We start from the raw sequence: 26,837 nt of genomic DNA on the forward strand, positions 1-26,837 counted from the left end.
GTAGCCTGAGAGAAGCTTCACTGATAGCATACAGTGCTGTTTCAATAAGGAAAATAATCTTAATTTATTTTCTTCTTTAATCTGAGTAGAGAGGAAGGAAAATGGGCAAGATGAAAGGTCATTCTCTAAGAGAAAGTGAAGACACCTCTTTAGAGCATAAACTCCAGGGAAATTATATTTTTATGGGATTAATCCAGGAAGCAGCATGAATGGTTGGGAACATGGTCAGACTCTTCGAGTTTGAATCTTGGCTCCATTCTTTGCCTAATTGTCTGATCGTGAGCAAGTGTCTAAATCTTCCCGTGCCTGGTTCCTCACCTTTAGAATGGATGTAATTATTTTACCTACTCCGTAGAATTAAATGAGTCAACATTTGTAAAGCACTTAAAATGGAGCTTTCCAAAGCATTTGTGCTATATTAGTGTCTATTAAATACACTTTTAAAAAGAAGGTTTGAAGCTTACCCAAGAAAAAAGGTAGGGTTCATTCAGCCTATTAATTGTATCTGAGAATTACTACTCCAGGCTTAAACAATAAGCAAAATGTATCTCCTTTTATTTATTCATTCAGTAGATATTTATAAACCACCTGCTGCATGCCAGGCACTGTTCTAGCTATTGAGAAATTGGTGTTAGGAAGCAAGACCTACAAGGTCACTGTCCTCGTGCAGCTTACATTCTAGTGGGGGGACCCAGAAAAAAAAGAAGTAAAACTATGTAATTTCAGGTAATGGTAAATGCTGTGGAGAACTATTAAGCAAGAAATGGACAGAAAATTATGGGAGTTTGTGAATGCTATTTTAGGTGAATAAACTGGAATTCATACTGAGGCAGCTTAAATGAGGTTCTTAACCACCCCACAGTATTGTCTAAACTCTGTACTTCAGAGCACCCTAAGGATACTAAGGGGATAATGAGATGAGTAGGCTAAATAATCCACTTAAGGCATCTTTAAGGAACTTGCAATCTTTCAGGAGCTCAAAAAATAACTCTCTTGAGCTTTTAGTTAAATCTAATTTAATCCTAGTTTAGCTACCTACTGTTTGTGTCACCTTGGGCAAGTTACTTAAATTCTCTAATCCCAGTGTCCTTATCTAGAAAATAATAGATAATAGTGGAACCTATCACATCAGGTCATTGTGAGATATAAATACAAAAATTCATATGAGGTTTCTGACATTTAGAGGAACTCAGTTGATATTAGTTATGACCACTTGCATATGTTCAATAAATTCTCCCTAAATTAACAAAAATCAATACATTTTTGATGTTGCTTTTGCCTGGGGCCAAGAAGTAACAGAAAAGAACTTAATTACTGACATAAGAGAGTCCGTGACTAAAAATGCCCATGACTGCATTGCATAGTGAACATTCTACTCTCTGCTGGTGGATTTCTCACAAAGCAGATTATTCATTTTCTAGATAAGAAACTGGCAACGCTTTCAAATTTGATTGTCATCTACTTAAACTGATCATTTTGAAATGTATTTAGAGATTATTGTTTAGTCCATCAGAAGCTAGAAGAGAAGATGTTTAAAGTCATAACTCAGGCCTCCCTATTTAAGAGATTAAATGAATAAGCCTAATGCAGAGAGGTCCTCCTGTCTGTATTTCTTGGAAGTAATGCAGTCAGTTCCCATCAATGAGTGGGAATGGGAGAGAAATTGGAAGAGGAGGAGAAAGGAAGAGCACCTTAAACAGCAAGGACTCGATGTAAATATACATAGCATAGAATGGAATGGAAGTGAACTGAGAAGCTGAGCAGTCAGATCCTGACAGTGTAGTTCCATTAAGTTGCTAAAGGCATTGTAATTTCATAGAAAAGCAGAACTGTATGCATTTACACAGGAACTGTAAAACAGCATATCTGCCATTTTGAATAAGACATTATCACCTGCCTTTACCATACAGTTGAAATAAGTGCTAACTTAATCATTGAATAGAATTTGACTATATTTCTTATTTTCAATCAATGGCATTCAAGTGAGATATTTCTGTTCAAGTTATGTCTGCAAATGAATTGAGCATTTACTTATGTCCCAAGATACAGTACAGGGAGAAAAATAAGATGAAATTACACAGTATCTGCCTTCAAGAAGATTTTAGTCTAGGAAAGTAAGTCAGACCAGTATGCAAGTGATCTTAATATGGTACAAGTCAGAACATGAAATGAGCTATAATAGGAGTAAAAACACAAGTTTTGTATGTTAAGTGAAAGGGAAGGTATCTTCTGTTCAGGGAATCAGGAGTAGGTTCCTGGAGAAGGAGACAGATGAATCAAAAAGCCATTCCTATGTACCTTTAAAACTTCTCTGTTGTGGCTGGGCATGTTGGCTTGTGCCTGTAATCCTAGTGCTTTGGAAAGCCAAGGCAGGAGTATCGCATGAGGGAAGGACTTTAAGACCAGACTGGGCAATATAGTGAGACCATGTCTCTCCAAAAAAATTAAACAATTAGCCAGGCATGGTTGCACACACCTATAGTCCTAGCTGCTCAGGAGGATTGCTTGAGCTCAGGAGTTAAAGAGCAGAAAGCTATGATCCCACCACTGCACTCCACATAATGAGATCTGGGCAGCATAATGAGATCCTGTCTCTAAGAAAAAAAATAATACATAAATCAAATTTTAAAAAGAAATCTTCTTTGTTGTGGAAGTTTATGATAACTCATGACACTCCAAGCAAAAAGTGACCCAAAGCATATGCTAAGCTAACAGGCAGATAGAGGTGCTATTTTTTCCTATTTGTAATAACCATCCTCTGCTTATTACAACTGAAATACAGCTAGTGCCATCAATCCAGCTATAAATTTCATTCATCACTTTGTCCTTTAAGCTGTAATGAGTTAAATGTTTCAAACCCAAACAAATACCTATAGTCAGCTTCAATGGAGTAGGCTAAACTAGTGACATAGTTACTGTTTCTTCCCAAGCTAAGCACTGTTTCATTCCATGGTATTCCTTTGTGGTTATTTGTGTGAGGGATGAGGAGGGGTGGTGGTCAATGGGATTTTGGACTTCACACTAGTAGTCCTTTACACCTGTCCTTTGGCGCTGGGTTCTAACCTGATGGTTGGTCTTCTGTAGACCCATAGTGAATACTCTACCTACAGAATCCACATTCCCCAAGACGTTCCTCAGCATGCCAGAAAAACACTGTAGGCCAAATCCCTGTGTTAATAGCAATCACTTAAATAGAAAATTCTTATGTGCCAGGCACTATTCTAAGTACTTCAGATTAACTCTAGATTAACATATTTAAATCTCAAAATTAAATCCTTATTTTACAGGTGAAGAAATTAAAGCACAAAGAAGTTAATAACTTACCTAAGGTCACACCACTCGTAAGTGTCAGAGTCAGGACTGAAATTGGCCAGCCTGGCCCCAGAGTCTCTGCCCTCAACTGCTTTCCTCTACTTCCTATCACAGGAATGCCCCATGTCTGTACTCTGTGGAATCACCCATCAATACACTCATCTTTGGGGAAAAAAAAATGACTGGCCATTTTCAGTATCTCACACAAGTCTATTGTCTTCTATTTTAGTAAATAGACATTCAGCTTTTCTTTTTTTTTTAAGTTACCAGATAACTACTGCTCTTATCAAAGGAATGACTACTCAAGAAACTGCTAGATTCCTATTTCATGTTTTCAAGAGGAAATACATTTTAGCTTTACTTGTAGTTTCATGAATTCATGAAGGTATAAGTGCTAAATGGATACACTTTAAATTATTTTTAAGGTTATAATTTATGAATCACAGAGTCCTGACAGGTTAAAAGCTTTTTCCTCAATGCATTATGTTAGTTTTAACCCTCAACCCCTTCTTTACTTAGAAGCTACTGCTTGGTGGCAAAGGCTTGTATTTACAATTTTCTAAATACTAAGAGGTAAATGTATTATAAGACAGCTTTGAATGTGAAATGTTCCCCACAGATGCATAAGAGATTATTTCAGTAAATGTAGAGATATCCATTTCCCTGCCTGTCACCTCTGGGACTCAATTACATTATCATCCACTTTAGCCAGAACACTTTCCAAGTGCCACATGATGTAGACATGAAGTGACAATTACCTTGTATCCCAAGTCCCAATAGGCTCAGAGGTAGATGAAAGGAAGCTAGAGCAACTCCAGAGGCATCCAGTGTCTGCAAAGACCCACACAACCATGCCCAGATATGAGAAAATTGCTCGTTGTCCATCCATTCAATCAGACCGTCCATTCATTTCAGCTCTATATTAGTCCAGATATGGGACTGGAAACATGGAGAAGACTGGGTCCGTGCCTCAAGGAGTTCTGCCTGCAGTTTAGACAAAGATAGATAAGTCAAAAACTAGAATACCATGTGGAAAATGCTGCGAGAGGAGGGGAGAGCTAAATGCGTGAGGATCAGGGAAGGGTTTTTGGACAGGTGGATGATTCTTGAACTGAATCTCAAAGAATGAACAGGTGTTTTTGGCCAAATAGGACATTGAAGGATCACTTCAGACAGAGAATCCTAGGACGTGCCTGCTACGACTAGGAGTAGGGACAATAAGGAGAAATGGATGTCCGTATTCATCCTCCCTTTCTTTCTCTCTCTCCGCCCCCATCCCTCCCACCTGCATCCCCCACTCTGAAAAACACATACACGCAAACACACGTACAATCACTTACTTCCCCATGTACTAACCCCAAGAAAAACTGTAGAAGAAACTTTCCTAAATGTCCCTAATCCACTCTAGTATTTTTTTCTTTTCTAGAACTTAAAAAACTGGCACTTAACTTGTCTTTGTATACAGTCATGTGCCATATAACAACATTTGGGTCAATGATAGACCACATATATAAGCGGTCCCATAAGATTACAATGGAGCTGAAAAATTTCCATCACCTAGTGATGTATGTTAAATTGCCTACAGTTCTCAGTATAGTAACATGCTGGACAAGTTTGTAGACTAGGAGCAATAGCCTAGGTGGGTAGCAGGTGATACGATCTAGGTTTACTTCAGTACACTGTATGATATTCGCACAATGAGAAAATCACCTAAGGACACGTTCTGATGTATCCCTGTTGTCAAGTGACACAGAATTGTATTTGTATCTATTTCAAATGTACCCCCATGGAAATTACATACTCCTGGAAGGTAGAAACTTTATTCCCTTTTGCATTTATATAATATCTAGGATGATGTTGTATATCTAGGATGTTATATATATGATGCACTATAGTGCCTAAAAATTTGTGTTGAATTAAATAAATAATAAGTACTAAAACTATTGTAAGAATGACTCTACTGGGGATTTCCGTAAGTAGAGCTGAAGATTCTTAGTCACTCCATTGTCTGAGATAATTAGAAATTCTGGACACACACACACACACACACACACACACACACACACCCCAGATTATGAGGCTGGAAACATTTTCCTAAGGATCAAGCTATTTTTGTTGTGACTGCTGTTCTCACTCCAATGGTAGTGGAATAGTTCTTAGATTATCCCTTAACTATAAATATAAAAGGGGTTTTCAGGAACTCCAACCAGGGCTTCAAAATAGGATAACAGCAACAATCATAGAGCAACACTTCTCTGCATATTCTAGGTCTTACTGAAGTTCCCCCTAATGATTTATTCAAAGTGTCTCCTGTCACATGTACACTGTTAACTAGACTACCACTGACCAGGTAACATCTGCCCTTTTCTGCCTGTCTTGCTCTAGCCTATTGTGGTGATGTCTTCTGTTGAGACGGTGCCACCAGGACCTACCAAAAGTGCTCTCAGTCCTGTTAATACTCACTAAAGGTGCCAAATCTGCCACTAATGACTGCCAAGGGCTGCTTCAGAGCTGCAGATGCCCAATGTGTCAAAGGTACTGATGTCTGTGCCTCTGGCTGTGATACCTAGTGTCTTCCCATCAAGGGTACCTTAGCCCTGCCAACTGAATGTTCTGCCAGTGCCACTGAAGCCTGCCAATGTGGCCACCATTGCCAATTGCTGGTGCCCAATGTTGAGGGAACCAATATCTGCAATATGGCACCATCTCTTCTTGCTGAAAAAGTTGCTGGTGCCAATTCTGCTGACTCCTTTTGTTCTCAGTGTCCCAAAAATGTTTCATGATACAGCTCTTTAGTTGAAATCTCTTCATCTTAAGGGATGGTCCACGGGAGACTGGCCAGGGCACAGTCAGCGTGCTAAATTTTGCAATCCATTCAGAATAGCCCATTCTCTCTGATACTCATCTACTATCCCTTGAATCTCTCAGCAGAGTCTTCCAGGCCCCTGGAATCCTCATTGAGCACAGACTGCTGCAAGCCCGTCCCTGCCAGTCATCCGTACATTCCCACACACAATGGACGAATACAGTCCTCTTCAAGCTGAGACCCATGCCACACAGCTGCAACCATTAAACTGACAGATTTCTGATCCATGTTAGAGAACAAGGAAGATTTTATTACATGTTTCAGGAAATTATGCTGGTCTACTGTCAAGATACCCAGGATCTGACTACTTCTTGCTGCTTTTACTTTAGCACCTTGTCCAAGCCACTAGCCCCTTCCTTCTGGATTACTTCCACAACCTCTTGGGACATTCTCAAAACTAGTAGGAAAAGACCTCCCTATTAGCTTTTCTCAACACAGCAGTCAGAGTGATTCTGCTGAAATGTAAGCCAGATCATGTCACAACTCTGCTCAAATTCATACACTGACTCCCCATTTCCTCAGATTGAAAGCCAATCCTTGCCAGGTCTTGTAAGCCCTCACTTATCTGGCTCCCTGCTCCAACCTCATTGATCTCCTTGTTATTTCTTGAATATATGCTGGGCCCTACTTCCTGAGGGCCTTTGCTGTAGTTGTTCCCTCTACTTGAAATCCTCACCCTAAACACAGCCAATCCACCGTCTTCATTTTTTTTTATTTTTTAAGACAGAGTTTCACTTTGTCACCCGGTCTGGAGTGCAGTGGCATGACCTAGACTCACTGCAACCTCCGCCTCCTGGGGTCAAGCAATTCTCGTGCCTCAACCTCCTGAGTAGCTGTGATTACAGGCAAATACCACCATGTCTGGCTGATTTTTTGTATTTTAGTAGCGATAGGGTTTCACCATGTTGCCCAAGTTGGTCTCAAGCTCCTGATATCAGATAATCTGCCCGCCTCAGCCTCTCAAAGTGCTGGGATTACAGGCATGAGTCACTGCACCCAGCCAGCCCACCGTCTTTAAATCTTTGTCCAAATAATCTCTTCTGAATGAAACTTCTTCTGACCACGCTGCTTAATACTGAACCTGCCACACCATACACACACAATCCCCCCACAGCATGACCAATCCCCCTACTGTAGTTTCTCTTTTTTTCACAGCACTTATCACCTTCTAACAGAATATATACTTTATTTATTATGCTTATTATCTGTCTTTCCCACTTAGAAAGTAAACTCCACAAGGACTGGCACATCCAGAACAGTGCTTAGAATATAGAAGACATACTGTTAATATTTGTTGAGTAAATGAGTGGGTGGGTAGGTGGATGGATGGATGGATGGATGGATGGGATAGATGAATGGCTGGATGGATTAATGAATGGATGGATGGATGGATGGATGGATGGATGGATGGATAGATAGAGGGAATGGAATAGAGGGTAGGTCCTCATTTTTGTAACTCCCTAAGTGAATATGAATATACTCACATTTGATCACCATGTGAATGATATGTTTTGTACTGCTCTACACAGGTAGAACATAAGTTATTCATTTGTATACCGCTAATTTTGGTTTTATGGTACATTTATTTGTTTGAAGTATTTCTGTGGATGATGTTATTATGCACATGCCTGGAGGCTCTGAAAAAGGACATGGTTTTTAAATATCAAATAAATAGAATTGACACTCAGGGCATTCATTATCTTCTGAAGATTCAAGTTTGGGGAAATTATTTTAGTTGAGACTAAAAATATGCAAACAATATTCCTGATTAATAGTAGCATTTAAAGTTTCTGTTTGAAGAGCAAAGCAGTGTGCTGTGTAACCACCAAATAGCTGCATGAATGTCAGAAAACATGTACTGTCAGAGAAAAAGAGACCCCATGTCTTTTTTCTGAATATAGTTCACATCACTGGTAGAGCATTGTTCAGCGCCTTACTCTGGTTGCAGTAAATCCTCTGTTCATCTTTAATCTGAACCCTTGTTTCATAAAAAAACCTTTGCAACAGGGAAATAAAACAAATAGCGTTGTTTAACAAAGGGCTCTAGGGTCAACATTACCTCAACAAGGATTTTAGAAATGAAAAGATGGTAAAAAAACATTTCCTTTTATTAAATTTTTAAAAATACCTCTGTTACCCAAAGCTTCAGGGAGAGGTACAATAAAACCAATAAAATAATTCAACCCCAAGGACAGTGTTATATGTGTACTGTGTTATGGCTCTATTGGTCTTTTCATCTGCATCCCGCGTAGATCCTACATAGCAGATAGCAGTTCTAAAGTGCTGCTACACATAGAGTTAATCTCTGTGGGCACAGATGAAGCTGAAAAGACCAGTGCCTGACTAGTAGCTCATACACACTGCTTGAAATAAGACAGATTGTTTTGTAGTTGTTGCTGTACTAGTTGTCATTTTTCCCCAAGAATGCTTTATAGAACTTGGCTGTGTTGGCAACTTAACTCCTTTAACTTGTGATTTTCCCAGTGCCTTTGTCCAGAGGGGGTGCCGCCTGTCACTAATGGCTAGAGACTAGGCCAGTCTAGTGCTTCTAGGCTATTCTGTGCTGTTGGAAGTTGATCACCTGTGTGTCTTGAAAACCTTTTTTTAATATAGTCCTTCATTGCTGTCCATTGCTTCACTTCTATTTCACTCTGTGATCTAAGACTTGTCAAAATTAGGGATACTTCAGGCCCTCTCTGGGCTAGACCTTCATTCATTTCTCTTACTCTCAAACTAGAAATCATAGACCATTAAGAGACAGTGTCTAGTCCAAAGCATTTTCCTTTCCCTTATTTCCTAAAAATGTAATATCAAGTAATCTCCAGATACTACTTCTTCACTGCTTCTGCCCTAGGCCTACAGCTGGGAGTCTTCAATATCTGAACACTCAAGGAACTCCAAGTCAGTGAGGCTCAGTCGGTGGTGGGAAAAATAATAGAGGGGTTACTGCTTTCTGCAGCTGTGAGTCCATAGTGACATCAGACACTATTTTCTTACTTCTGAGGGTTTATGTTTCTCTTTATTCTTTTATAGAAATTGTATCCATAAGAGTCTAATTGTAAACAAAGGACCTGCAAGCAGCAGACTTATTTGTACGTGTATCCCTCCCTGGCTACAGATGCACAACACAGAGAGTTTATCACTCCTTGCTTTCCAACAACAGTCACAGTATACTAATCCTTTTAATTCCCACAGAAGGAAAATAAGTATATGGAATAGTCAGGCTCTCAGACTCCATAAAGGGCATCTTCCTAAAGATCACCTAAAACACTTTGCGACTGAGGTGACATGCATGAAATCACTCGAGGCTCTTTAAAGTCCCACATCATTGTTAAGTGATGTTCTTATCGTTAATAGTGCTCTCCATTTTGGAGACGTCTCTCCCAGCAAAGTTGCACTGCCATAGCACTCAGATGGTGATGGGTGGACTTTTTTCTGGGGCCCCATGGTCAGTAGATCAGCCTTTCTCTTTTATCTTCAATCATTCTTTTAAGAGCCACTGATGAAACAGCACAGTGATGTCTAAGCCCAGGTCTCACAGCCTGTAGGAGATTTGATCCTCACACTACTTGATAGACCTGCATTTGGACTTGGCAACACACTGTCTGCCAGCACTGCTTGTCCTGGTTTATTTTCAGGACTGCTGTTAGTCCAAGACTTGGGTAGCAGCAGGACAGAGCAGAAGAGTCTAGAACAAGGAGCCAGAATAGAGGGAAGTACCTGACAATATCAACTATCTGTATTATAAAAGCCATGGAAGTCTGAGTGTACAAAGTACCTCCAGGTGGGAAAAGAGAAGCTTCCTAGGCAAGTTTAAGTAGCTGAGCCTGGTGCATCAGGGATATTGGCACTGGTGGGTTTATGTAAATGATAGGTTGCTGTGTTTGTATCCAAGAAGTGGATGAGACATGGGTAACAGCCCTTGCCCACGTGAGGACCTTCACCGGAAGGTCACATATACTTCACACACAGGCATCCAGCTCTTACCAAGTCTAAGCCACGTAGCTTCCAGACACTCGCACTCTTTTAACACAAAGAGTATTCACCGTGAGGTTAGCTCCAACTATACTTGTCAGAGCTGTAACTTCCAAGAAAGGCAGGCAAAGTGCCAAAGCAATCTCTACTATGCCCTAGAACTTACTGTTTTATGACTCTGACCCTCCTCAATCCTGAGTCCTCGTTTCTTACCCCTTTCCATGTGTTTTTCTCTATGCTTTCTAAAATCTCATCTCCCCCTTTTCTTCCCATACAAACTTCCCAAAAGAATGATCTAGATTGCACTTCCCGCTTCCTCATCTCTAACTCACACCCCAACCTAGGGCAGCTCAGCTTCTGTGCTCTTCTCAATAAGAATGTCTGGTGACCTATTTCCGATGACCTATTTGTGATCCCACAAAGCCCTTCTCCTTCATCATTTTATTAGACTTCTCTGTAGCATCTCCTCACTGCTGACCACACTCTCCTTGACACTCTTATGTACCCCATTTCTCTTCTTGTCTTGACCATTCCTTCTTTGGTCTTCTGAGTATTATTCTTATCTTTTCCTTGTTCATTGAAACTGTTGGTTCATTCTCAGGCCACTTCTCTTCTCATACTACAAAATCACCTCTCCGGTCTTACCTGTGTATGATTTCAGCTCTTATGATAAAAATAACAAAGATTTTTTGAGTGCTTCTATGTGCCAAGTACTGTGCTAAATTCTACTTGTGTGATTTCATTGAATACATATGGTAACCCTCAGCAGTAGACATTATTTTAATCTTTCACATTATTAATCAGAAAGTGGATGCTTAGGAAGTATGAGTGATTTACTCAAGGTCAGACAGCTAATAGGTGGGTTGCCAACACTTTCACCTGTACTTCGATGATGCCCAGGGCCACGTGTCCCCCCATACTTCTCCTCCAGATTTAAAGTGCCATTCCACAGCATCCTTAATTTCTCATGTCTCAAAATGTTTCATGTTATCCCAGCCTATTGTCGTTTCTCTTTCAGCTGGTAACACCACCATTTGCCCAAGATATCCAAGCTAGAAACTTGGGATTTCCCTGCATTTTCCCCTTCTTAAACCTTGCATAGTTGTTACAAGGGATGATGATGTAGTTGACAGAGAAATGTCAACAAACACAGTTAAAGGAAATGAAGCTTCTTTAACGATAACAGATGTGAAAACTTATGGCCCACAAAACAAGAGCTATTACAATGTAATGTCAAATGGAAGTACAGGCTCCGTTTAATGTTATACATGAAACTGCTTATTTTTAGTTATGTTTGTATTCAAGGAGAGACTGTGATACTGAAATAGAGACATTCATAATATTGTGGTTTAAATAATGGAATATTAATTTCTCTCATATAATAGTCCTGAAATGAGCAGTGCAGGTTTACAAGGTGGCTCTGCTCTATGCAATTCCAGGAGGACCCAGGACCTTCTATTTGCTGCTCCATTATCCTCCAAAGCACTACTTCTCAAAGTGTGGTCCATGGACTGACAGCATTAGCATCACCAGGAAGCTTGTTAGAAATGCAGAATCTCTGATCCTCCTTCCAACCAATGGAATTAGAATCATCTGGTAATAAGATTCCCTGCATGATTCCTGGGCACATTGAGGTCTGAGAAGCATTTCCCAAACTCCATGGCATTGTTTTGCCTGTGTAGTCAAAGCTGGACGGCAGGCACTGATGTTCCAGCTTATAGGAAGATAAAGAAAAAAGAGGAATTCTAGATCAAGGAAGCTCTTTTTGTTAGAGGTGACCTGGAAGTTACATGCAACACTTTCATTAGCATTCCACAGGTTCAACCATATTTTCACAGCAGCAACCAGAAAAGCAGCTGATGTATCTTGTCTCTAGTCAGGCAGGCACGAACCCAATTTAACCCTATTATGTGGAAGAAGAGAGGACAGTTTTAAGGGAACAACAAGTAGTCTCTGTCTCAATTTTCTAACACTTTTGGGTATAAAAATATCTGTCTAATTTATTATTGGCTTTTCAGGGTTCCTTATTCTCTTGTTCTAATTACCATGCCAATATCATAATTGTAGTTTAATAAGTTGTCCCATTGAGAACTACTTTTCTTTATTTAATCCCAAAGCTATTATAATGTATATCGTCTCTCTCTATCTTTTTATTTTCTAACCCATTTTTATTGCCTTCTTCCTGCTATACTTTCCATCTTGTGGCTCCATCATCTCATGAGGTATTATCCTTGTCTGCACAGAAAAAGCTGGCTTCAGGCAGAAAGAAAGAATGACAGAATGACAGGAGCTCTGTGTGTGTGTGTGTGTGTGTGTGTGTGTGTGTGTGTAATGTGTATATATGTATATGTATATCTATCTATATATATATCTATATAACTCCACATATAACAGATCCATAATACTTCAAATAAAGCCAAAAAGTTAAGAGAAAATAAAACCTTAGTGGTCATGTAATCTTACAAAAGTCTTCTAGATTCATAATTTTCAAACATTTCTTTTTAAAGCAGAGAAAACCCTTCTTCCCCTTCTTGTATAAAATGCATAAAACAGGAGTTACTCTGGTTGAAGTTGATCAAGCAGTCTCAGAGCATGTGTTGTTCAGCTGCCCCATAGCTGGCCCCCTTGCAACCCCAGAACTGCACAGAGCACTGTCCTGTGGTTTCTCTGCCTGCTATACCAACTGTGATGTTAACAGCATACTCTCTCTGAGGCCAGGTATGCTCTAAAAAGCTGCTGGAAGAAAGTCATTTGAGTGGAACAAGAACAAGGAAAGTGTTTGGTTTAAAAAAAAATGTTAATATATCTCAATTTTCCCAAGACTAAAGCCTCACTACTATCTCCAATTTCTGTCTCAGCTTAGGTTTTTCCAGACTTTGGAATTCAACTAATTGAATCAAATCACCTTGTTGCGAGCCTCTGTGATGAATGCCTGTTCCCTACCCACCACTCTGCCTCTCAAATTATAGACTGAGCCTGACTTCCATTTATGCTTAGCAGCACTGCTGGCCTGGCAAGCCCCTGAAGCTGTCACTTCCCAGCTCTGTCTTGCCAGATGTTCCTGCTGAAAAAAGAGTTTCATCATTGCTAATTTGAGAATGCAGCCATGGTGCTCCTGTGGGTACTGCTGAAGATACTTGAAAGAAATGTGAATGCCATGTGACCTTTAGTGTGCATGTCCTATCATATACACACACACATATATATATTTATATATATATATATATATATATGAATTTTAGTTTTGTCTTTGGGCTTGTTTCTTCTTTCCTTGGTAAATAAATAGGATACTAATTTAAAATAAATTTACAAATCATGGAATTGTAAAATTTAGGAATTATAAAGCAACTTTGAGATCCTTGGTCCAACACCTTCATTTTATAGCTGACACCACTGAAGCTTAGAGACGTGAAGTGATTTGCCCATGGCTACACAGCTAATAGAATCAAGTATGCTATGCTATGGAAACAAAGTCCATTGCATTCTATAACACAATATACTATCTGGAATTGGTTCTTGATATATGGAGGTTTTAAATAGTTATGAATGTTATTGTTAGGCAAAAAAAGATAACCTTAGTTTTCAAAATGTGGAGTACAAAAACAAATCTCTCCCACAAATGAATACCAAATCGCTGAAATGAATTTGTCATTTTATCTCCATGTATTCATTAAGTCACTTAATTTAACAAACATTTAGCAAATGTCTGACATGTGTGAGATGCTCTGCTGGATACTTTAGGAACTTCAGAAATGATTAACACCTCATTTCTTCACTGGGGGTAGGCAGTCCAATGAAGAAGACAAATATTCACTTCTCTGTTACTGAAAGCAGACTTTAATAATGCTATAATAGAACTCTATGCAAAATACTACAGAAACCTGCAGAAGATATTATTTTTGGGGGGGATAATGGTAACATTAGACAAAGATTCACACAGCAGTCAATGTTTAAACAGGACCTTTTAAGGATGGATAGAATTTCATTAGGAGAAAACGTAGAAATTGCATTCCTGGCAGAGATAATGGCATAAGCAAAGGTGTGGAGGTATATTATGTATTCAGTAGATTATGCCCCAACAATCAAACTCATACAATAAAGAATTACTTAGTCTAGGGTTAATAAAGATGCAGCACATAGGGCAGGTGTGGTGGCTCGTGCCTGTAATCCTAACATTTTGGGAGGCTGAAGTGGATAGATTGCTTGAGCTCAGGAGTTGGATACCAGCCTGGGCAACATGGTGAAACCCTGGTCTCAACTAAAATTACAAAAGAAAATTAGCCAGGTGTAGTGATGCACACCTGTGGTCCCAGCTACTAGGGAGGCTGTGGTGGGAGGATTGTTTGAGCCTAAGAGGTGGAGGATGCAGTGAGCCAAGATTGCACCACTCCACTCCAGCCTGGGTGCCTGGGTGACAGAGTGAGACTCTGTCTTAAAAAAAAACAAAAAACAAAGCATGTAGAGTTTCTGCATGACAACGAGGTAGTTTGGGAAGGATACGGATGTTTTGCTTACTCAGCATCCATAATCTTTCTGAGTCTCATGAAGATGCATTTGCCAATAGATTCATGAATTAAAAGGCCTGAGTTATATTCCACAGGCATAGTGGGTAAACACCACGGGTTTTTAAACAAGGAGTGATTCTATTCTGTTTTTCTCTGTACATCAAAATTTCAGTAGTTCACAGCAACAACAGAAAAAAAATTGTTTTCTTACTCATGGGTCTGCTGTGCTTCAGCTAACTTCAGCTGGACTTTCCTGAGCTCCATCGAGCTAGGGTATATTCCAAGCTTTGGGTTAAATTTAGGTTTGCTCCACAAGTCTTCATCTTTCTCCTAGAACCAGGAGTTATGCAACTCCTTAGCTCTTGCTATTCTTATGAGAGAGCATATGAACGCTGTAAGATTAGGAGAACACAGGAGCACAGAGACCTCATCTCTAATCGCCACACTGATACTTTACACATTCTACTGGCCAGCATCAATGAGACTGCGAAGTAACTGCAGCCACAGTGAGACATAATGTCGATCCCTTGGCAAAGGGCACGGGGGCATAATTCTAATACAGTAAGAGAACGAAGAATTGAAATAAACAATTCAATCGACTTGAGTGACCTTGTTAAATATGTTCCTAAAAAATAGCTGTCAGCTGAAGGAGAGAGGGGTAAAGATGTTAGCAGATGCAAACCTTTTCTAAAACAAGATAAAGAAGGAAGGAAATCGGGGAAGTAGGAAGAAAAGAGAGAGGAGAGATTTGATTGGAAGCTGAAAAGATTAGCAGCCAATGAGAGAATATTACACAATTTCAAAATAAGCATGGGTCTAATTTAGGGTAATGGGGAGAAAAGAGAACTAACAGTTATTATTGAATAGCTATTATATTCAAATCACTGTGCTAGTCAATTTATATCCCCTATTTCATATAATCTTTACAACAACACTTGGAGCAGGTATTATTATGCTTATTCTAAAAAAGAGAAAACAGGCTCAAAGAGTAACTTGCCAAAGATCCACCAGCAAATACATAGCACTGCTGGGAATGTCATCTTCCAAAGTCCATTTTGGAAGAAGAGAAGTAAATTGAGGGTCACCTTAGAAATCGAATTGATAGAACATGTTGGCTTAATTAGATATGACAGTAAACAGAAAGAGGAAAGTAAGATAACTCCCAAGCTTCTGCTTGGCAGTGGAGTAAGTGTTGCCCATTAACTGAAATGGAAAAAAAAGAGAAAGGCTGTTTTTGAGCTGAAGGAGTTAAATTTGTTTTTGACTTATGTTGGTGACACCTATAGAACATTTATGTGAGATGTCCTACAAATGGCTAGAAATTTTCATCTCAGAGCTCAAGAAGAGAAGCCAGTTCTGAAGAAATCACTCCAGAAGTAGGAGCAAAAACATTCTAAGCATGGGAAGTTATATTAGCAAAGATACGACTGTGTCTTATATGGTTCATTTTCAGAGAATGGCTAGCAATTTAATGTACTGTTTAGACATACACATGTCTAATTACATTTATTTGCTACAAAATAGCAGAGAAGTGGGAGATTAGGCTGATCTCAATTGGCCTTGAATGCTGGAATAGGACATTTGGACTTTTCTCAAGGAAGAGCCACTACAGTGCACCCTTTTATACAAGGGTACACTTAAGGGTCTGGCTTTTAGGAAGACTAATGTAGTAGCAAGGTACAAGATGGACCAAAGGTGGGAGGCCACGTAGAAGGCTATTGCATTAGTTTTTGTAAGCACTAACAAGAACCTAAACAGGGTAATGGCAGTAGGAACAGAAATAAAGGAACAGATGGGATCATTGCTTTGGAAGAAATTATTGTGCAGCACAGTAACTATTCTGCATGTCATTAAATATGTGTCAAGTTAATTTTGTAACTGCATTTGGCTCTACTGGTTTCCTCTCTTCAGGTATGCAGAACCTTCATAATTTATTGGTCATCTGTTCACATATTTTAATTAAGAGCTATAATCTCCATGAAGAAGAGACTATGACTGTTTTGTTCTCTACTATTTCCACAACATTCATTCAGAATAGGCATTGATTAAATATTTATTTAATGAGTGGATGGATGAATACTGCCCTGCACACCTTAGCATCCCCATTTCCAAGGTCTCTTCAGTTGTACCCTCTACCCTGCTCCCTATCTTTCATTCTCCCACCAAATATTTTCTCCCTCTCACCTCTTTAAGATTGGTCTGGGATAACTTGCCTTACAGGAGTAATCAGACTACTGAGCAGCCTGCATTCAGTGCAATCCTGATGTGATGGTGGTTGTTTTATTTTTTTATTTTTCAATCATTCAGCCAAGCTCAACTGACCCTCCCTTTGCTATTTATAAGCATCATCTCAGACATATCCAATAACTTTCCAAGCATTTAAGATACTGATGCCTCAGTTCCAATTCATTTGAAACCTCCAGTTTTATTTTCTTCACCACCTCCCTCCTCCCCCAAGTATAGACTTTCCCCCAAGGACTGGCACTTTTCCGATTCTAAATTTTCTGGCATTGGGACAAGAAAGGGGGGTTGGAGGAACAAGCAAACATCTTTATATTTACCTAGATTTTCTTCATAGTCCTGTCGTGGGTTCCCTGAGTCTTTGGCTAACACTGACCATCAACACCCTGTGTTGATGTGGACATCTGTGTGGCAGATGGCAACTAATTACTTCCTCAAAAGAGTGATGTGTGAGTGCTTGGGGGTAACCTGTGGGAACCCACTGCACAGTTCTCTGGTATGAGACAACTGACTTTGACCCAAATCCAGTCAACAAGACTCCCTAAGCTTGTCCCCAGTATCTGCTGCTGGAGTGGTTGACTTTATGGATGCGCTAACAGCAAGACCTCCCTACTAGGCAGTTAACTTCAACCTTAGTGTCTCTCTCTTTCTTCCCTTTTTTCTATTTCTTTCTTATTTCATGTCAACTGGGGTAGTCAGGGAGATTCCTGGGGCTAGAGTGATTATTTAGGTTAATAGAGTTAGTTCAACCACCTTTTAACAAGGCCTGGAGAACGTACCCAGCCCCAATATTTTTGTAATTCTCTACAGAATATGAAGGTACTGAATACTTGTAAGTCTCCTTTTGGGATCCTAGCCTCCAATTTTATACATACACAACATCTGGGTATTTGTGAATGCCACTAACTTTCATTCTGCAAATGCTGACTTGTCATTTATATTTGTAGCTACCACGTAATAAGCACAGAGTTAAGTGTTACATGAACAAACATTTAATGAGAAGCTGAAATGAGTCCATGTAAAAGTGAAGTACAAAAGTCTGACCAGGTTCAGAGTCTAATGTAAATAATAAGTTGCACTATAACTTTGAAATAGAGAACATTTAGGTCAAGCACAGTGGCTCACATCTGTAATCCCAGCACTTTGGGAGGCCAAGGTGGGCCAATCACATGAGGTCAAGAGTTCAAGACCAGCCAGGCCAACATGGTGAAATTCTGTCTCTTAGTAGAGACAAATTCAGAAATTAGGCAGGCATGGTGGCACTCCCCTGTAGTTCCAGGTACTCAGGAGGCTAAGGCACAAGAATTGCTTGAACCCGAGAGGTGGAGGTTGCAGTGAGCTGAGATTGCACCACTGCACTCCAGCCTGGGCAACACAGCAAGACTCCATCTCAAAAAATAAAATAAAATAGAGAACATTTAAACTTTGAAATGGAAACTAGGGAGCAGAACAACAGGAAAGGAGAAAGAGTAACTTAAAAATGAAGGAGTAGGGAGAATCTCAAAAATGAGAGCCATGCATAATGACAGAAAGCTTAACATGTTTAAGATTAAAATCTGAATCCCTGATGCCCAGACTAATCTTTTCTCTGCTCGCAAATCAGAATCATATAGATTTTCCATTAATATTTATCTGTTTTAATCTAAGGAAGAGGAAAATCTACGTTGCGTCGTGCCCAGCATTGCTGTTTCCATCATGAGTTTTACCGAAGGCGCCCATCAGGTTGATGAGGTGCCAGCTGTCCTTAATAACTGAAGTATTAGATACACGGTGTGGCATGCAAAGCAGCCCAAATTTTAGAAGTGAGTCACTTCGAAAACCAAGAACCACAAATTCAGCTACAATTTCAAATAAAAGCTAAAGGACCAGAATAATTCATACAAAATTTTAAACCCAGAAGTTCCTCTTGCTTAAATTACTTTCACACTCCAATTTAAACTCAGAAACATTATGTTGCTGTCACATTTCTTTGTTCTCCTAAAGTATTTTTTTTAAATCTGTATATAGCTGACAAAAAATAGACGCCTGTCTGCCAGCAAGTTCTCTATTCATGTCTAACATACTGTAGAGTCGATGCAGAACACATGGTCTTAAAATACCCAAAGGCCTCTCCTTTACTGGTTCACCGCAGCAGTATGTTTCTCCAGCATGTTTGCTCTACCTCCAATACATGTCTTGCATAAGCCTGAATTCCCTTTGGATGTTTAAGTCATGCTGTGTTTTCACATGCTTTGATGCTGTGCATTTGAGAATTATCATCTACATGTTCAAAGTGCACTTCCTGGTGCCTTTAGCATCGAATTTAATACTATTCAACTGACATCATTTTGAATTCCACCCGACAGAATGCCAATAATGTCTATGACAGAAGTTTGACATGTTTAGTTCTTCCAAATATAGAGATAATCTAGCAGCTAAATTGGAAATTTCTGGGTATATTTTGAAAACTAATTCAGTGTGAAAATTATTAATGATTTAGAAATGTGAAAATACATCAGAAAGTATTTTCTTTTTCCTTATGTCCTTCTCCAGAAAGATCTGTTCTTCATATCAAGTAAATTTTCAAAGGGAAATCTGCATTCTGTTGTTAGGACACAAAGTATACAGTTTAATCCTAATGTAATTTTCTTCATTACAGATGAGACCCATTGGGCATGATGGCTACCATCCCACCTCTGTAGCTGAGTGGCTGGATTCCATTGAACTGGGTGACTACACCAAAGCCTTTCTAATTAATGGCTACACATCGATGGACCTGTTGAAAAAAATCTGGGAGGTTGAACTTATTAATGTAAGTTGGTCTCTTAGTGACACCTTAGCCATTCAACCCTTGATAAGTGAAATTTTATTTTTCTTTATTTATAACTGTTTGGATATCTAACAGGGATTTATAGATACACCTTCTGTTTTAGATATCAATCTTTCTCAAGCTCCAGTCATTGACTTTTGAAGTTTTGATGTGGGGGAACTAAGAGGGAAAGAGAGAACTCTCAGGGTATTTTGCATTATCCAAGAAAATCTTCCAAGCATTTTCATGTTTTCCTTTTTAGGAAATTTTTTTCAGTTATAGGATATAGATGTGATAATAAATAGGTTCCTATTCTGATCTTTGTTCATATTCACTGTTAAAGATTTAAATTATCATTTTTTGGTTTTCTATCGCTATCATGTTTCCTTGTCTCCATTTCTTAATCACATATACGAATCCCATGCTCCAAGAGACTGCTTTTATTCTTACTAAACAGGCTGCTGTGTTATCAAAATTTTATTTTCTGAAGCTAGTGTCTATGTTGTCTCTGTTTTATTTATACACTTAGCATATATTTCCTATGAAAACTGGCCAACATATGTTGCCATAGAGTCAAGCCCAAAGAGATCAACTAAATCTGCATAAATGATTTTGATACTCTTCTCACTGCATTTTTACTTTTGTGATTTTCTAGCATAAATGAAGGAATTAGATGAAAACATAACATGAAATGGTCATGCATTTTAATTATATTTGGCATTATAAACATTCCTTTTTAACAGTGACAATGAGAAATCACTTAATTTTTTTAAAAAAGTTTTAGTTTTATAGTAAATGATTGAGTGAAAATGGCATTCCTGAACTAAAAGATAAAGTAAATAAGTTTCCGCTAGTTCAAAAGTGCTCTATTCTACTCTTTATGTTACTTTCTCTCCAAAAGTCCAGGTTCCACACATTACATGCCATTGCTTATTTTAAATGATGGTTATTATTAGTAACTAATTATTCCTTGCTTTTAAAAGTCTTTCTGAAAAAAGAATGTCTTTTCTAGAACATCGTACAGAAATTGTTCTTGAATCTAAAAGTCACATTAAATAGACAAATTAATGTGATTCCATTGCCATAAGCAACTTTTTCTTTACTTTTTGTTTCTTATGCCCTCACAAGAGCTATCATTACTTCAGAAGAAACTCATTGTGTAACATAAAACCTTTGGTTAGTTTCATTCAGTGTGTTTGGCAATGGATTTGACTGAAACTGTATTGCTTGTTGGTTGCATCAGGCTAAGATTTCAATTCTCTGTCAAGAACTTGACACTCATCACATGGCTACTCATAGATATTTGTTAAAGGGCTACCTTCTTCCATAGATCAACCAAACAAGCTTCCAACTTAAGTTGCATCTCAGTTAATGAATTAATGTAATAGCTTGAAAAATATTCCTATGTAACATTTTCTGAATCACATTGCTACCCACTGAAGAATTAATATTTATAATAGGTAGCACATGAATCACTCACCTAGCTAGTATTAACAGTAATCTCCCATTGTAAATAATGGATTTTAATAGGACTCTATTATATGTTTTCACTGAAGCAAGGATCATTTACAATGTGAGGCTCTATGTCTCTCAAAATCCAAATGCCTGAACTAGTGTTTAAGATGTAGGTTTGGGCACTCACTTTACCCAATGCTGGGGGTACCTGTGGTCTAGAGATCTTTGTTTAGTGACTGCAGCCAGACGTTGTAGACAGCTGCATGACTACGGGGATGATGGCCCCACGCTTTACTGCCAGGGCTTAGGGACTGATCCACCACCACCCATAAGGCCAATCAGCCTTGAGTTAAGACAGAAAATTGGTCTTTTCCACCCACGTTGGCTCTTAATGGTTTTCTGACTTCAATACAGGGAGAAGTGCCTGTCACAATCATTGTATCAAATTTGAAAACATAGTCACAGTCTCCTAGACCTTGAGGCCAAAATCCTCTGGCCTGGAGCATGCCATCTGTGTCTACCACTAACTCTATACATTTGCCTTAAAGTAAACTGATTGAATTTAATTTTCCTTGTGACAACTTTTATGGGCAAGTTCCACTCTTGATGGTGAGGTTGTATAAGTCATTTAACTCAGCAGATTAATTATGTCCATGTTAATTATGGACAAAAATTGATCTGAACCTTTAGACTTGGAAATCAGAAAACAAAATTTCTATGCCCAGTAGAATTGGGTAGTTTATGTGACGGTTCTTGGTTACTGGGTTTTAAAATGAGAAAAAGGCAAAATGTGTGCATGCCTTTTGGCTTACAAAGAATTGCATTACAAAGAATAATCTCAAATTCAAGACTTTTGTTGGTATCCCAACTATTGAGAGAGGTACCCAGATATGAGGTCGTCTTGTATAATATATGGGTCAAATAATCCTATATTAAGAATGCACAATTTGTTGTTTTCTAGCCTGAAAGAGAATGTACAGTCACCTTGCTTTAGAGCAAAGCCTTTTAGGGAAGTTCACATCCTGAATCATTGTAATGAGTCGCTAGTTTTAAGGCAACCAGATTGCTCCAGTAATTGTTGTTCTATGTCAAGTGAAAAGGGAAGTGCAAATGTAGCCTGCCTTTGATACTGAAGTCTGCTGGTGGAGGGGAAGAGAATGGAGGATGAGGAGATAGACTGCGGATATCATTACAAATAATTTCAGCATCAATGGTTGTTTTTTAAATACCTTTGGGTAGAAGTAAATAAGATTGCTAAGGTAGCAATACCCACATGTGTCCCATGAAAATTATTTCACATGCCCCATGAAAATAATCTGGCATTATTTTTGCAAAAGTGAATTGATTAGAAGATCATTTCCTTCTTGCCTAATAGCTTCGGAAACTATATTTACATCACGGTTTCATTTAGGACTGTCAGATTTTTTTTCTTTCGATGTTGTTGATTTAATTTCTAGCTTTCCCGGGAAATTTTGTAATAATCTAACCACTTGAAGATGTGCTAAGAAATTTTCAAAGGAAACCTTCTAATTTTGCATTAATTCTTGAGTAATGTTACTTTATTTGCTTTAAATGCAGTAGAGCTATCATCCTATGAGTATCAGATTTAGACTCATTACCTACTTTGATGTTTTATTTCATGATCAGCATTATAAACTCACATTTCTATCTATACCACTCTCATTGCTAAAATTGCTATTAACTTTATTTCCTAATTTTTTTTGCATTCTGTGAGTATGTGTGTGTGTGTGCATGTACATATTGTATAAAGGTAAATGGTAATTTATGCTCATAACCAAGAATAATAATTAGTAAATTCACAAATTGCAGGGGAGGAATGGGGAGGATGAATGTTCTAATTCCATTTTCAAACCAATTATTTTAAGTAAAAGGTTATGCTTTCACTATGGGACATAGTAAATGAGAAATATTCATATTTCCACACCAGGGAGGCTACATCAGTCAACACTTCCAATATTAACAACTTTAATCAAAGCCAAAGGCTTCAACTAAATGACTAGATGTGAGTATTCAAGTGTAGAGCAAACTTTATAAATCATCTGCGGATTTAAGCACTGCATTTATACCTATATGCAGTACAGCTGGCTCCCCACAAGCCTTCAGGACAGCTAGATACCACCTCTGAGCTTTAGACTTTTCCAGGCATATATCAGGTAAAGCCCCTGGCCTCTACCAACTCCACCCCCTGCATCTAAATTTCAAGCTGTTCCAGGGATTCTCTTGAAGCTTCCCTCAGCTGGCCCAAGTTTTCGGAGAAGCACCCTGACATACGTCCTCATATAGGATAAACAATCTCCCAAATAAATATATACTTTCCATTGATTTCTAGCCCTTTCATATATTTCCTGGAGGGTGGTGATGGGCCAGGTCTGACATTATTATTTCTACTATCTTTCAGCATCTTTTGCATGTCCACACTTACTATACTACTCTCAACTTTGGAGCCTTGACCCAAACTGAGATAGAATTATATTACAATAAAATGTATTTAATCACTAAAATGCCATTGGAAGTAATACAGCTTTTCTTTTGCATGTAAAGTGAATTTACACTCTTGCAGTACCTCCAGGTCAATATTATGGAACAGACATTATTAAAATGTTGATACCAGAAATACTAAAACAGACACACACACACACACACACACACACACACACACACACAAAACAAGGCATTTTGGCCTGAAGAAAGAAGAGACAGTTTTGAATACTCAGCAACAAATTAACTTCAGAAAAAACTGAAACTCTCTGATTATAGCCATTTATGATCTATCTCTGTGCAGAAAGGAAAATTATATTCTAATTACCCAGAAATTGCTACCTTAAAATTTTTTATTTTAGTGGACATCTCTTCATTCACCTCTCTCCTGATTAAAATTAAAACATTCCAAATTTTATCTAAATAAGCTACCTCCATCTCTTCCCTATTCCATGCCTGAACATATGGCCTGGATCCTCAGAGTCAACCTCAACATTCCAGCCTCTGTCTCCACCTCTATGGGCTACAAAGTATTCTTCATCATGACCAGCTACCAGTGCAAAATGAAAATATAGCGTCCCTTGTTCAAAAAGAATTAAAAATTTTAAACCAGTAACATCAAAACATCAAAGCTAGCACAAGGCCCTTCTATGTGCAGGACTTTGTGTAACCACATAGGTCACACACCCTTGAAGCCAAGCTCTTCATTACTTTGTGTAGATCCATATTTCCATCTGGTATCATTTTCCTTCTTCCTGAAGGACTGTCTTTGACATTATTCTATAGTGGGAGACTGCTAGTGATGAATTTTCACAGCTTTTGTATGTCCGAAAAATACTTCATTTTGCCCTCATTTTTGAAACATAGTTTTGCTGGGTATAGAATTTTAAGGTAACAGTACTTTAAAGATAACTTCTCTTCTGCATTATTTCTAACAAGAAACCTGCTGCCATTTTGTTGTTCCTCTGTACATAATGGGTCAGTTTCTCCCCCACCCTGGCTACACTTATGATGTTGTCTTTTTCACTGGTTTTCAGCAATTATTACATACATAGGTATCATTTTTTCATGTTTTCTATGTGTGAAGATTTTGAGCTTCTTAAATATGAGACTTATCATTGTCATCAATTTTGGAAATTTTTTAGTCATTATCTCTTAATTCTTTTTGGGAAAAAAATACTTAATTTTTTTTTGAGTATAGCATTTTAAAGTAACAGTACTTTAAAGATATTGATCCACTAGCCTCTCTTCTGCATTATTTCTAACAAGAAACCTGCTGCCATTTTGTTGTTCCTCTGTACATAATGGGTCAGATTCCCCAGCCCTGGCTACACTTAGGATGTTGTCTTACTCTGTCGCCCAGGCTGGAGTGCAGTGGCACAATCTCAGCTCACTGCAAACTCTGCCTCCCAGGTTCAAGCGACTCTCCTTTCTCAGCCTCTCAAGTAGCTGGGACTACAGGCACGTGCCACCACACCTGACTAATTTTTGTATTTTTAGTGGAGACAGGGTTTCACCATGTTGGCCAGGCTGGTCTTGAACTCTTGATCTCAAGTGATCCACCTGCCTCAGCCTCCAAAAGTGCTGGGATTACAGTCATGAGCCACTATATCTGGCTTCAAAATACTTTCTATCACTCACCTTCTTATTTCTCCTCTCATTTGGAAACCCCAGATACATCAGTATTATGTCCTTTAAAGTGGGACTACAGTTCACCAATGTCCTATTCATTTTTTTTCAGTCTTTTTTCTCCCTTTGACACATTTGGATAATTGCTATGTCTTTAAGTTCACTAATCTTTTCTTCTTAGAATAGCTGATCTGTCACTATTACTATGCAGTGTATTTTTCATCTCAGAGATTGTAGTTTTCATCTGCAAAAGTTAGACTTGGGTCTTTCTTATATTGTCTGTCTCTATTAAACATGTTTAGCCTTTCCTCCAACTTGTAGAACATATGGAATACAGTTATAATTACTGGTTTAATGTCTTTGTCTTCTAACACCTGTGTCAGTTTGAGTTTGATTTTTCTCCTTAATGTTTTTGCATGTCTGGTAATTTTTATTACATCAGACATTATGAATTTTACCTTGTTGGGTGCTGGATTTTTTTTTTATTCCTACAAATATTTTTGGGTATTGCTCTGGGATACAGGGAAGTTGTTTGAATAGTCTTGGATGTTTTAGACCTTGCTTTTAAGGTTTGTTAGGCAGGGCCAGAGTATTGTCTAGTCTGTTGACAATACTTCCCCACCACTGGGCAACACGCTTCTGAGTACTTGACCAATGCCCTTTGAATTTCAGGGATTCCCAGTTTGAATAGTCTGCAAATCTCAGTGTTGCCAGTCCATTTTAAGCTTTAAGGACTATTCTCACTCATCTTTCAGCTAGTTTTTCTCTTGGTTTCATACCATTTCCACACATTCATGTGCGATCAGAACTGTCTCCTCTCTGATACTCTGCCTGGCAAACTCTAGCCACCCTAGTCTCCCTGGATTCTCTGCTTCATCTTTTCTATTTAAGGAATCTTGCAGACTCCTTCTCAATTCTTCCTCCCTACTCTATGGCCTAGAAATTCTCTCAGGGGCAATTGCAGGGCTCATTGTTTGTTTTTCATCTCCCAGGGATCACTGTCCTTCAATGCTTCCTGTTCGTTGCCTTGAAAACCATTGCTTAGTGTATTCATCTGGACTTTTAGTTGTTTCCATTGGAAAGGTAAATCTAGCCCCCATCATTCCATCTTGGCCAGAAGCAAAAGTTCATGCTACTTATGTTAATCCCTGTAGGTGAGGGTCACATACCTAAACAATTGAATTGAAATTCTTAGTGTTGGCACCTGAGTATCCAGAGGTGTTAAAAGCTCCTCAAGTGATTTTCATGTGCAGGCTGGTTTGCAAACTACGCAACCAGTGGCTAGTGGGAGTCACTAAAGGATTTTAATCAGGGGAATGACCTGATCAGAAGCAGTAGACAAGGACCAGCAGCTGACACACTTAAGAAGGAAGAGCTGGCTGTGAGAGAAGGAGGAGCTGACTCAGCCAATTCTGCTACACAGCTATTTCTAGCCATGAATGTATTAGGTGGGGCAGCAAAAAAAAAAAAAAATTAATTTTTTTAAAAACCCTCCATAGAACCTGAGGGTATCACTGAATTAGAAGTTCATAAATATAGTCAATTTTTATAATTATAACCCATGTAC

The 26,837-nt window shown here is 38.6% G+C and overlaps 1 protein-coding gene across 25 annotated transcripts in view; it reads left to right on the plus strand.

Moving 5' to 3' along the window:
* ANKS1B (ankyrin repeat and sterile alpha motif domain containing 1B) overlaps nt 1-26,837 on the plus strand; it is a 1,270,775-nt gene that overhangs the window by 926,523 nt on the left and 317,415 nt on the right. For all 25 annotated transcript variants that reach the window (XM_012469266.3, XM_012469273.3, XM_012469264.3 and 22 more), the window contains one exon: nt 19,538-19,690. In XM_012469266.3, the coding sequence (XP_012324689.1) occupies nt 19,538-19,690 (153 nt within the window). The remainder of the gene's footprint in view (nt 1-19,537; nt 19,691-26,837) is intronic.

Source organism: Aotus nancymaae, unplaced genomic scaffold (genome assembly GCF_030222135.1).
Source record: "Aotus nancymaae isolate 86718 unplaced genomic scaffold, 86718_ANA_hifiasm-v0.15.2.pri h1tg000016l, whole genome shotgun sequence".
Lineage (NCBI taxonomy): Eukaryota > Metazoa > Chordata > Mammalia > Primates > Aotidae > Aotus > Aotus nancymaae.